The sequence below is a fragment of the Barbus barbus genome (assembly GCF_936440315.1).
Source record: "Barbus barbus genome assembly, chromosome: 31".
Lineage (NCBI taxonomy): Eukaryota > Metazoa > Chordata > Actinopteri > Cypriniformes > Cyprinidae > Barbus > Barbus barbus.
Window position 1 is genome coordinate 21,592,247 of NC_136759.1, and position 13,812 is coordinate 21,606,058.

Here is a 13,812-nt window from a genome sequence, read left to right on the forward strand (position 1 = left end):
TCTTTCTATGCTGTTTGTTTTCACTTAAGACCTAAATTACTGTGTTTATGATACTTGCAAAGACGGGCATTTTGACACATACAAGTGTGTGTATTTAACCGTTCAACGCCTATAAAGTGGCAAAAATAGCTCTGTTCAATACTCCCGTGCTATGTGCAACATCTTCATGTGTATGCGCCTCTCTGGCAGCACTTAGCCATCGTGTGCATACAATGAAATTCTCTTTCGATTGCATTTCAATGGCTTAAAATCACTTGCTTTGGAAGTGCAATGCTTAAAAACGCATGCAAACGATACGTTTACGTGAACACGTAGCACATCAATGTCATGAGAGTGTGTAGAGATGATGATAGAGACTATTTCTACTGGTTAATCATGTCTGCTGGTTTATTGCTCACTGAGCAATCAGTATCATTTTATGACTGATTTTGCATAACCAAAAAGTCATGGGTTTTGGAACATGAGGGTGGGTGAATGATGACTATTGTTTCAATTGTTTCAAACCCCTTTTAATTTCTTTATTCATGAACCATTGATGCATCTTGACTGGTCAAGTTCAAATATGCAAAGGACATCACAAATGACAGCACAAAGAAATGCTCCATTATTGGAATAGTTTATTATTGTTGTTTGGATTATCATAATAATCATTTTTACAGTGTATCATTTTAATTTAATGCTCATGGTGCTGTATTTTCACAAACGTCTCATCATAAAGTAGTTAGAATCACAGTGATGGTAAAGGTTAAGGGAACACCAACTCGTGCTGATGTTTCAGGACTGATTCTCTCAACTATTTACACATTCACCCTCAATCACAAATACAAATAAAAACCATCTCATATCATTTAATACTGAAAACCATCATATCTGGTAATACTGCATGGACAGAGAAACCTGCATACACAAAAAAACAACAAAAAAACAAGAAAATGTTCACATGGTGAATCTTGTATCTGTCCTTTTGTAATTACTGCTTAAATCACATTGCTATCTTCAATGTGGTTTCATCAGTTACCAGAACTTAATATCGTTTTGGTGGTCCACTTACAACATCCATATTTTTGTTCATAAAACTATTTTAGTGACTATAACCTGAAAGGGATTGATTTTTTGTCATGTATTCATCCTCATGAAAGGTACCCATACCATTTTATACATTTTTTTTTTTTTACATCTTTTAAGAATATAGACCTTATTGTTCTACACCCTGACTCCAAAATCCAGTGAGCTGCCTCACTTTGTATGTCTTTGTATGAAAACTCTTTGATTCCAATAATTTTACGTTAGGGTGTTTCTAAGCTAAAAATACTGTGAGCACAAAGAATATATTGTAAGCACAAACACTGCTGCAATGCATTCTGGGATCCACATTGAAATGAGACCATAGAATCTGGCAAAAATGAGGTATCTCATTTTACTATTGACTATTTTACTGCCTGTCTTACATCAGTAGCATGGAAAGTGCCTCACAATGCTACGCAGCTCACTAGGTTTTGGAACATTGTGCCTTAGCTATAAATAGTGGGGTGAATCTCAGTGTCACAGGGTGGGTTTTACTTCAAAATCCAAAAAAGGCCTATTTTTAGGACCATTAAGACTTTTTGCAGTTTGGTATTATTTTAATGAAATTTGCGCACATTCTCCCCCAAATTCTCAAGGAGTAATGTGTCTACTTGTTTTACCCTCTTTTTTTTGTAATTCTTTTTGGTGATTTTTACTAAATGTAAGTACTTTTTGCATTACAGTACTGAGAATTTGTAGTGAATGTACTTAATTCACATTTCAATAATGTCAGAAAAAGGAAAAATAAGCAAAATACTATTTATTTGGATTTTGGAGTGAAATATGACCTGGACATGGTTATGACAAGGTTTGAGATATCCAGTGGACAATTTATTTTCAAATAAAACATTATAGCTTTATATAACAGACACCATTCTCCACACTTTAGTTTCTGGAATCATAAGCATATTTCTGTCACAGCTATTGTAAACTTAATTCTTGTGGTTTTTACAGTAGGAGAACTAGAATGTCTGGCCATGGATGAAGTGCTACGTGTATGCAACAATATACTATAAGTGCTTGGACATGATACATGACAAATAGACACACTTAACCACCTCCACCCTCCCCACCACCCCCCAAAACCCCCAAATTTCTTATAGGAAGATTAGTCCATGATATTTGCTCATGAAAAAAAAAAAATCTTTTGGAGCATTTGCATGTATGTAGTCTTTTAACTCAGCGTTATCTATTTATGACCTTGACTTAATCATTTTTCAAGTGATTCTTTTTAGATGTTTAAAGACAATTCTTTTTTAATACAAAAATGAAAATTCTACACTGTTCAAAAGTTCTAATCTTTATTTTCATTACGACCCCTCTGTCAGTCAGGGACCTGTGGACTGTGCTTTCTTATGTATTGTTTCCTTAGGAATGTCTTATTTGGCAATTGCCGCCATTCTGTTTTTGTCCATACTTGCATATTCCTGTGTGGTTTCTTAAATTTATGGGGACTTGGAGAAAATGTATAGGTGGACCCATCTCCCTAGGGGTCAAAGAGGACCTCTGTACGCAACCCCAGGACAACGTCCTGGACTCTCCTTCCACATGATGGCCCTGTATTTCCAGTTGTTTAGGCCTCAATGATGGCCCCTTTGTGTAAGTTGCATGATGTCCTTCATATGTTCATTATGGCTTAGACTGCTTGTCCAGAGAGAGGAAGACACACTAACAAATTAACAGAGAAAAGTCTGGAGAGGATGCTCGGAAGACTGTTTGAAAAACCCCAAGTTCTTCTGCTGTTCCTCTCTCAACATTGTGCCCTGTCCTTTACGACCTCTTCCACCTCTCCTTTACATTTTTTTTCTATCTTTGTCCCTCAATCCTCATCTGTCCCTGCTGCTCCCCTCAGTCCGTTCATACAGAAGGGCAGAGTTGGAGGAAAAGTGGGTTCAGCTGGAGAAAAACCACTGAAGGGAGGCAGAGATGCGATCCTTTGCAAGTGGGGAAAGAAAGCAGGAGTTTTGGCCACATGGTCTGAGCGGTGCCCTGCAGAGTGAGCTGTAGGCATCTCAGGTGGGGCATAGCGAATAGTGCTGGGAGCATAGAGACTCTGAGGCCCCTGTGGGCCGAGAGCCAGGGGATGAAAGAGCACACGTCCTGCAGCCCCACTAGCAGTCAGTCTCTGCAGCAGTTCGAAGTCCGGAGCACACCCTCCATGGATGGACCGATCATCTCTGGGCAGGGATGAGGCCAGAATGGGTGGCGACAGGGTCGGGGAGGGTGGGTTGAAGAGACCCTTGGATGGAGCTTCTGTCGGGGTGGAGTTTTGAGGTTGGGAAGGTGGACTGCTGCCATTGGTTCCTCCACTGCTGTGCTGAGCTTGGCTCCAACGCCTCCCAGAACCCGCACCTACACTTGTTCCCATTACTTCTTGTTCAGTCTTAATATTCGACACGGAACTGGTCACCACACTCTTAAGATGCTGGATCACTGCACGACCGTTGTGGATCTTACTTGCTCCATAGGCCCCGTTGCCTTGTTTCAACTGCCCCTCTTCGCTCTTCACCCGTTTGCTGGTGGGGTTGTGATCCCACTCGCTTTCCCTCTCATCGTCCTCTTCCACCTCGCTGTCGCTGACTTGGTCCGAGGAGGTACATGGGCTGTCCTCTCTCTGCCGGAACACCTCCATCCGCCTCCTCGCCTCAGGAGGACCGCTTTCAGCATCAGTCTGGTGCGATCTCTTTCTGGTGTTCTCTGATTGGCTGGCAGCAGCGTGTGAGAAGGCTTCCTTCCCTTTGTGGTCTGTCTCGGTCCTGCCTTTCAATGGCTGTGTTCCTGTGGAGCCTGGAGTAAAGATAACTCTGCTGATTTGGGCTGTTGAGTAACGTACTACCAGTGTGTGTATGGATAATTGTGTGAGGGGCTAAAAGCATACCTTGTGCCTTTGGAGAGGTGTCGCGTGGGGAGGAGCTTGCTTGAAGCCTCTCTGCCCTCAGGCTTTCTGGGAGTTGTAATAAGTCCAGAGGCATGTCTGCCAGCTCTAGTCGACTGAAAATACAGATAAAAGAGTGTGAGCAGTTTACCTTAGGGAGCTTTACATATTTAACAGTCTAAATGCTAAAATCTACACCACAGGTTAACGGAGTGTTCTCCAATCATTTAGTATGCTTGAATCACACAACAAGTTGTACAAATACTAACTTGGATAGTATTGGAATCTTATATAGTACCTGTTCTGAAAAATAAGTAAGTTGCCTACCTAGACAGCAATTTACGCCATCATTTAGCCTGCTTAAATTCCACCCCTTTCTTACAATTGACTGCAGGCTCACATTCAGATCTGCCTCCATCCAATCAACAACAGAATAAATTGAACCAAGTCTTTGTTTCTTTTTCAACATTCTGTTTCACTCTGAAAAGATCTGATGCTACTTTTGTTTCATCGCAACTTTGAAGTAACTTGTTTGACAAATTCTAAGTAGGGATGTTAAAGTGAGGAATAACTTCCCACAAAACCAATATTACTGGCACCGCTTTGGACGCTTTCATTTTTGCTTTCGAATTCGCTATCTTGGTGTTAACGTTTTACAAGAAAAGGTAATTGTCTGTTGCGCATAAGTTTAACATGAATGCTTGAAAGATGGATTTATTATTATTCTTAATGACATGACATGTAGCCAAGTATGGTGTCTCATACTCTGAATTTGTGCTTTGCATTTATCCCATCCAAGTGCACACACACAGTAGTGAACACACACACATACACCGCGAACACACACCAGGAGCAGTGGGCACCCATTTTTGCTGTGGTGCCTGGTGGGCAATTGGGGGTTCAGTGCCTTTCTCAAGGGCACCTCAGTTTTGGGTAATGAGTTGTGGAAGAGCGCTGGTCATTTACTCCCTTAACCTAAATTTCCTGCCAGTACTGAGACTCAAACTCACGACATTTGGGTTACAAGTCTGACTCTAACTATTAGGCCACAACAATAAAATGTACAATAACAAACTAGCTTATAAACATTTATTAACAAAAATGAATGAGGCATGGCATAGACCACATGCTCTATTATATATTGACTAATAAATTACAGAAAGTTTAGCAAACACTGAACTCATATAAAATAAAATAAAAATAAAATAAATTGGCTGTCGGTGAGAATGCTTGCATGTTTTTGCAAAGACAACCAACATATTCACCTTATCTGGTTTAAGTAATGGTCTTTTAATTTACTTTTACATGTTGATTGAAAACTGCCATCATTTCTTCAGTATTCATGTCATTTTTGCCAGGAATACATGCCGACGTGGTGAGTATAAACCAGGCTATACACTCAAAGCGCTCACACTGAAAGTGCATCTTCATGCGATTAGTGAACTCTGATTCCTGTTGCGGCTCTGCAGCGTGAGCTGTATGGAGCAGAGCAGACATTTTCAGTTTACTGTAGCGTATGTTGTCCAGCTAAACTAAATGGTTTTTATTTCTATAAAAAGCAAAATGACAGTGGGGGCAGTACCGTGGTAGGCAAGTAATGTATTCGGTGTACAGACAAACACAGACTACCGCAGCAAGCCTAATTCTAAAGGCCATTTCACACTGAGCACGACGTGAAAAATCGAGGCGAATTCATGCCTGCACACTAGGTGGTACATGGCCAACAATGCATTTTTTCTCAGATATGTATATAGGTTTAACAAATTAAAATTTGCTACACCAGAAACACAAACTATCTATAATGCTTACAAAAATACATCTTAAAATATAATTAGAGGTACGATTAGCATCAAGCTACACTTGACATTTTATGTGATTGTTTTTTCTTAAAACCATAAAACTCATTATATCCACGCACATGGAAGAAAACAGAACACATAATTCAGTGGAGAATGAATAAAAATTATATTCTATATAAAGAACATGTGAGATTGAATCTCTTCTTTGATAACCAATGATAACAAGAACTCAGCATCCACTCTCTTCTCTCTCAAAATACTCTTCTTAAGTGTTTGAGACGGGTTTTCGATTCAGCACCAACACTCTTGCCCTTTTGTGCACGTGATCTAAGCTCAAATCTCATTGGATGGCACATTTCATCATGGAGCGACAGGAAAAAAATCAATAAATCAAAAAATCTAAATTTTCACATTCAGTGTGAAAAGGCCTTAAGGCAGCATCTCATCTTGTTACATAGTATGTTTGTACAAGGTAGTCTAAGGATGCTTTGCAACAAAATTGGTGGAAAAAAATATTCAAAATTGCTGACAGATCGAGAGAAGTTATGAAATGTATTGAAACGTATAATAGTTTGAGCTAATTAAAATGTACTTATTCACAGAGAAGGGAATCCCAGAATGCATTTCAAAAAGCTCAGTAAAAATCCAAGATGGCAGAAAAATTAAAAGAAGTTCTATAGCGTAGCAATAAAAATAGACATATTTAAAGTGAATTATTTGACCCAAAATTTGTGTATGCAATGTATTTTATACTTATTAGAGTACTGCGTCATTTGCTTTGCAACATGTCCAAATGGCAAACTCTATTAGGATCAGCTGTAAACAGAATTTCTCTGCTAAACTGCTATTCTTCTGGTGCCAATAAATTACCTTTATTGACTATGTAGAATGTTCCAAATCAGTCAAAGGAAGGTACCTTACCAGTAGGCAGCAACAGTTCACTAGATTTTGGAACACAACTTTCCTCCTTACAGAGATTAACAGCATGGTAAGTGAGGTACTCAATTGTGATACCGCTTCCAAACACCCCCCCACCACACACACACACACACACTAGAAAAGCCCTTCTGAACATGAACATGGCTCCAGCAGGGTGCTATAGAAGTTAATTAGCTATCGTAATTACAAAGCTAATTAACTAAAACACCATTCAGCCAGAAAATTTTGACATCCATTTGGTGTAATTATATATCACCAGTCCAATTATCACTGAAATTCAGCCAATTTTTTTCTTGTTTTTGTCTGACTTCTTTGAACGTGTGCGCTTGTGTGATGAAGATTACTGTAGACAGATGGAGAGGAAGAGCGCTTACGAGGGCCTCTGTGGAAACTCTCAGCACATTAACATTTTTTATACTGTAGCACAACACTCAAAAACACAAACACACAAGGTCACTAAGAAACTGACCTGAGCACATAGTTGACCCAGATGACGTTACGCTCATGGGGCGCTTTGTGGTTAATGGACACGGTGGCACAGGACTGAATCCACAGATACCCTCCTCTCCTCTGCAACCAGCGATAATACCCCGTCACAACCTGCCCTTTCCGCAGCACTAAGAGAGAATGATTAAAAGATATACATTTATATTTAGGTAAGGAATCTGATTAAATATTAGATTTTAAAATGCAAAAACCACAAGATGGCTAAAAAAAGATACATTTTATAACCTTGATGTGTAGAAGAATTTCACAATTTGTTTATTTGGCTAGGGGGCGCTGTTGTCAAAATGTAAAATGTAAACAGCAGCTTCAGGCTCTTAAACTGACAAAACAAATACAGCTGTTCTTTAATCACGAACTAAAAAAGGTATTTTTTTTTCTTTTCCATTACTTTTATTATTCACCTTGCAGCCACCCTCACTAAAGCTCTTCATATTTCCTTATCCTACAATCTACGTAAAAGCTAATAGTCTATTGGTCATTAGGACAAAATAAAATCCAATAGTGTAATTAAGTTAATGACATGAAACACATACTAATAAATAAATAAATATGATTTCTGTTATATAATATACAAACTTGAAAGAGATGTGTGACGTAATAATCTTTTTTAGAAATGGCGTGGCAAATAGAACACAAATCTTGACAGCCTTACAGTCTTCATGGCTCTGCCTGATGGTGTCCAGGTCTTCTGCATGGATGAAATGGTAGCAGGTACGTCCAACCACCTCAGCTGGGCTCAGGTCCATATACTCTGAAATTCTACAAAATCCATACAAATACACATATGATATTGTCTGTAACACTGGCATTTCATTTGGCCAGTTGGCTGAATTAACATCAAATGAGATTTTATTTGGAGTGCATGCCAAATTTTATCTAATTTTTTCAATCATACTTTCAGCCAAGTAGTGTATTTCTATTCCACAGGCTTGAGACGTAGCGTTGATGTCGACAACACATATTTGGCACGCATTATCATTTACACAAATGATGGGCAAGCACTATGGCAAAAGTAGCAGAATATATCGTAACTGAGACTGAGGCATGCTGGGAGTTTACCTGTTCTCACAGTAGGTGACCTGCAGGTCCATGTTGACTCTGAAGACAAACATGTTACTTTCCATGCGCACCTCATTGAGCGTGGAGGGTGGTAGTGTGTGAGCCAGAGCAACCAGTCCCATTGGTCGATGCAAGGGGCGGGAGGAGCCTGGCACCAGGGCTGGCCGACACAGACACCGAATCCGACCTGTCACATGAATCACCTGATAAGAAATTAAATAAGCAGTTCAGTTTTGAAATCATTTAATCATAAAAAAATGGGTAAATGCTAATATGCTAGTCCAGCATGTTCCATGAGCCCCCTACTAAATGGTTGGCTAGTATTATTCACATTTCAATGAAAGACATTAAAACACCTCTTCATAAAAAAAAATCGGACACTTTGACGCTATTTGACTCTTTGTCCTGGTCGAAAAAGATTCATTAATTATGGAAGCCATTTTCCACCACTGCATTTTAAAAAAAAGGTAATTGTGACTTTTTTTAAAAACTCAGAATTGCGAGATGTAAACTCGCAATTGTACGAAAAAATTGTGAGTTAGAAACTGTTTTAAGAAATATAGTCGCAATTCTGAGAAATTAAGTCAGAACTGCGAGATAAACTCTAAAGAAACTAAAGTTTATATCTCGCAATTTGGAAAATAGGACTGATATTTTCTCAGAATTGCTAGTGTATATCTTGCAATTCTGACTTTATAACACGCAATTATGAGTTATTAAATCAGAATTGTGAGATATACTGTAAACTGAGAAAATATTAGTCCTTTTTTCCCCTCAGAATTGGTCTTGCAAGTTTCGATCTCACAATTCTGAGAAATAAAGTCAGAATTGTGAGATCAGATGTAAACTCAAAATTGCAAGAAAAGTCAGAATTTCGAGTTTATATCACACAATTCTGAGAAAAAAAGGCAATTCTACAGTTGACTAAGAATTGACTTAATTTCTCAGAAATGCGAGTTTGTATCATGCAATTCTGAGAAAAAATTCAGAATTCCAAGATCAAATCAATTGCAAGAAAAGTCAGAATTGTGAGTTTATATCCTGTAATTCTGAGAAAAAAAGGCAATTCTGCAATTGACTCAAAATTGACTTTTAATTTCTCTGAATTTACTTTTTATCTCACAATTCTGAGAAAAAAGTCAGAATTGTCATATAAGAAGTCACAATTACCTTTTATTTATTCAAATACAAATGTATATCATACAGAATTTTCACACTGAGCATGTCGTTGTGTACACATGCCATAAAGACTACAGAAGAAAATCCTTAACATTTGTGCCTCAATTGAACACACGAGACGGTACGTCTCTAATTAAGGACTCACTTTATAGCCCGAGGATTTAATGTGGAGGCCACGCTTGGTGAGGGTGGATTTCATCCTGATGAAGAATCCACGTTCCGATAACTCACTGACTGGAGAACAGGGACTAGATGGTGCTACAGGAGAAGACACACACATCACAAAGATATCCACCCTTTGAACAATATTTCACTTCCTCCTCCTGGAGGGCCAATGTCCTGCAGATTTTAGCTCCAACACACTTCCCTAAGAAAATTCTGAAGACTTTAACTGATTCAGGTGTGTTTAATTAGTGTTGGAACTAAACTTTGCAGGATAGTGGCCCTCCAGGAACAGGTATTGGAGACCGTCAGTTAGACAGTCAACACATATTTGGAAAATCGTATTTTGTGTTTTGGCGAATTTATGTAAATTTACATGATCTTGTTTATAATGTTTTTTTTTTTTTTACAAAGTTTAGGACCTTTATACTTTTTCTGTCCAAGAATTATATCTTTACATGACTCAAATTTTCTGAATTTATAAGAATTTGCCAAAATGTAAAATAGTTAGTTTGGGTTGGGACAGCTCAGAACAACCAATGTGGAAAAATAAAGGACATTTTCAGTATCGTTTTATTTTTACCTGTGGCCCACATTTATGTTTTTTTTTTCCCCAAAAGCAGTCATATTTTCATTTTTCATGATAATTTTCCACCCTCTCTCTGACCCTTAGAATGAAACAAGCGGTTTTCGCTGCCGTGCTTCAAGCCTTCTATGCAAATATCCTCTTGAAAATGAGAAACAGCACTTTCCTGCAGAGCGGCTGGTGTTCTGCCCTGGATCAGCACAAGACCTAAAAGGCATTGGTGTGCCAACACCAAATAGTGTATGTGGGTGGTCGTTTTTAATGCATGTATCTTATTGATGACAAAAAGTTATTCCAGCAGCATATTCCGGTTTGATCATAGGTTTTGAGTTCTGAAAGTTACAGTATAATTTTTGTGTATCAATTTTAACTAGTTATGTCAAAGGAGACACAAGACATTGAGGAGAAATTAGAGTTGAATAAAGCTAGACCTCTGAAGGTGTGTTACCTGGTTCTGGAGTGCCGGCCAGTGAGGATGTGGAGGCGGAGCTTGAAGCGCTCTCATGGGACGTTTGACAGCCTGCCTCTGCCCGGAGGTGTGGTCTAATGCCAAGACGCTCTGCCATCTCAACATGATCCGCAGGGTGGATGTAATCGAACACGCTACTGCCAGTCAACTCAACCTGAGCGTGCGGATACACACATAAATACAAATGTACACAAAATCAATATAGAATAACATTCATATTAGAAACATGACCTAGATCACAACATATTGGCTAACAGCCAATGAGAGACCTTGAAAAGCACAAGCTCGTCTATAGCTATTCCTACATTTGTAATGTGTAAGTGTACAAACGCACACACACATACACACACTACTAAACCCTTACACTGAGGGAAGCAGATATCAGAGAGAGATAAAAGCAATGCTACACATAAAACATTAATTATAGCGTTCCATGATCTAGACTGAATATTCTACCAGCTGCATTTTACAAAATGAATAAGAAACTCGGGTGAGCTTCATAAAACAAACCGACCATGTATAGATATAACAATATTACAAATCATTGCAAATCTGTATGATTTTCCTTCTTCTGTGAAACACAAAAGCATGTCCGAGCTGCTGTTTTTTATGTCAATAAAAGTGCACGGAGACCAAGATGGTCAAGATTCAAAGGGACAACAAACCAAGTCCATTCTAAACCAGTAGTTCTCAACCGTTTTGACTTCAAGGCCCCTCATTCACTACAATATCTGAACGCCCTGATTTCAATCTGAGTTTACAGAGGAATTTTTCATTTTGAAGCTTCCCACTCTTTTCAGCCTTTGAATTTACATGACTCTCCCAGTTGTTTGATTTACTGGATACGAACTAAGAATGAGGATTTTGATGTCTTTGCTGATGATTTTGATGTCTATTTATTATAAAAAATAAAAAATAAAATTGCATGGAGTTTTAGGTGTACCTTAATATCCAAAGAAATATACAAAATATCTTGTTTTTATTTGCATGAACTTATTTTAATGCATATCTTGTATTGTTTTTAATCATTTATATCATTGAGGCTTTCCGAGTTGATAACCACCGTCTTTTACAATATGATGAAATATATTTTTAAGCTGCAAGCAGAAGGATATTTGGCAGTAGTGACAAAGGAAATAATTGTATTAATTTCTTTAAGATGTTTTTTTTTTCATAGATTTAAAAGAATATAGGAATGGTCATACAGATATTTATTGTACTTTGAACAAAAACAAATGGCCTTTATTTGAATATTAAAAAAGAGCAGCCTGGACATTCTGCAAAACATCTCCTTTTGTGTTGTACAAAAGAAAGAAAGGAATTGGATTGATGGGTACTTGAGTACACTTGTACCCATGTGTGTATATATATAAATTCCATTACTACTTTGCTTAACTAGTAAGAGTGAAAAAAATGGTAAAATTAAAATTTCTGCGACTCCTGGATCTATAAAAAGTAATCTGTGTGGGTCAGATTTCATTCTGCAGTATCTTGATAAAAGGCTGGTTTCTCCCTCACACCCTTGTCTGTGGGACAAAGCCATTTATTATGGGATTAGATCCATTTACGGAGGGATTTTAAAGGATTTTCCGCTGGCCGTCAAGGACACTAATGTGTGTGTGCAAGGCAGGTTGCATGCAAACAGAGGGAAGAGCAGAAAGGAGAGGGATAGACGGTGGAGTAAAGAGCGGGGCTGTGTAATTGGGGATCAGTTGAGGGATGAATTGTGAAGAGTCTGGGGTTTTAAGCCCGTGTCGGCTAATTGAGAGGTAAAGGTGGAGGTAAATCCAGCAGACAGGTGGTCTGACTTGGAGAACTTAATCTGACCTACAATGCTTTGGAGAGGGTTGTTTAGCTTGTCGCAGTAGCGCTGATAGGATAGATCACATGTTTGGACTCAAGAAGGTGAATTTGGGAGCTTTTGGGAAATATCAATTAAAAGGATCCACTGGAGGACACTTGATTAAGCAAAATTGTGAAAAGGCATGCAAGAGAGACTATTGGGTCTAGAACAGCATTTTAAGGAACCAGTTTCAATATATGGTTCACTGATTCATTTGAGTCAACACATGCATAACTGGTCCAAAAATTATCTTTAATTTAACCTAGATTATTTATTTAAATGTTCTTTCAATCTTTTTAAATCTTAAAAAGCACAGTCTTTAACCTACATTTTTTTATATTCTAATAAACATTTAATTTTTTTTATTACAAACCGGAAATCTCTGAAGAAAAAGTCTCTTGATTTAAACAGTATATTTAAATATTATGTTATATATCAGTAAATATGTATTTACTTATTTATGAATTAAAATAAAATTTTACTTTCCAATCCTAAAGTATGAATGAAGTCCATAGACTTTCAAATTTTCACAAAATACTTGTATAAAATGCACAAAAAAGATGTCTATACAGTATATTTCACACTGTGTCTTGTGCTGTGTTTTCAAGAGGCCGTGTCAAGTTAAAACAGTGAAACTTTGAAAAGCGTGTCTCGAGACGCCTGCAATGTTACGCTCCGTCTTGCCGTTTTTGAACACAAGAATACGTCCTGTCACGTCCTCTTTACTTATTCTGTGCTGCTGCTCTCAGTAAGTGTGGTGTCCTGTAGTAGCGTGTGTCAGAGGTCGTTCACACAGGACATGTTCTTGCATTCCAAATCAGCTAGATGCAGTGAAATGGAATAAAACACATGTGTCTCGAGACACTTAAGTTTAACTGTGTTTAACCTGACACAGTAGTGCTCATGGTGCAAGACACATATACCATACACTACCATCTTAAAATCTGGGGGAAGTAAGAATTTAGTTTGAATTAAATTAATACTTCTGTTGAGCAAGGATACATTAAATTGATCAAAAGTGACTTGGTGTCAGAAGTGATAAAATACTTGGCACAAACCATCTTTTGGTTTTAAAAATGTACTGAAGAATTAGCGCTGAAAAGCCGTGGACAGTTATTTTTGCACCTGACCTTATTGAATATGCATTTGTAGGAGTTTCCCTTTCAGACATAGGAGAGTATTAAAATGAATCATAGAACATGATTTACTAATGTCTGCACTCGTCAAATTTGGAATGCCAGAAGAGAACCCATTTTCCGAATCTGAACATATCCTTGCACTAATTTGCACTGCATTGGTCTCTATGGAAATGAGATTTTGCATCTATGT

The 13,812-nt window shown here is 38.0% G+C and overlaps 1 protein-coding gene across 1 annotated transcript in view; it reads right to left on the reverse strand.

Moving 5' to 3' along the window:
* Positions 1 to 2,884: 2,884 nt before the first annotated feature.
* LOC306851374 (neuronal PAS domain-containing protein 1-like) overlaps positions 2,885 to 13,812 on the reverse strand; it is a gene marked incomplete at its 3' end in the record, with an annotated part of 47,872 nt that continues 36,944 nt past the window's right edge. The window contains exons 6-12 of the mRNA XM_079387555.1: positions 10,620 to 10,794; positions 9,569 to 9,681; positions 8,245 to 8,447; positions 7,838 to 7,944; positions 7,148 to 7,295; positions 3,944 to 4,056; positions 2,885 to 3,852 (exon numbers count right to left, since the gene is read on the reverse strand). Of these exons, the coding sequence (XP_079243681.1) occupies positions 2,885 to 3,852; positions 3,944 to 4,056; positions 7,148 to 7,295; positions 7,838 to 7,944; positions 8,245 to 8,447; positions 9,569 to 9,681; positions 10,620 to 10,794 (1,827 nt within the window). The remainder of the gene's footprint in view (positions 3,853 to 3,943; positions 4,057 to 7,147; positions 7,296 to 7,837; positions 7,945 to 8,244; positions 8,448 to 9,568; positions 9,682 to 10,619; positions 10,795 to 13,812) is intronic.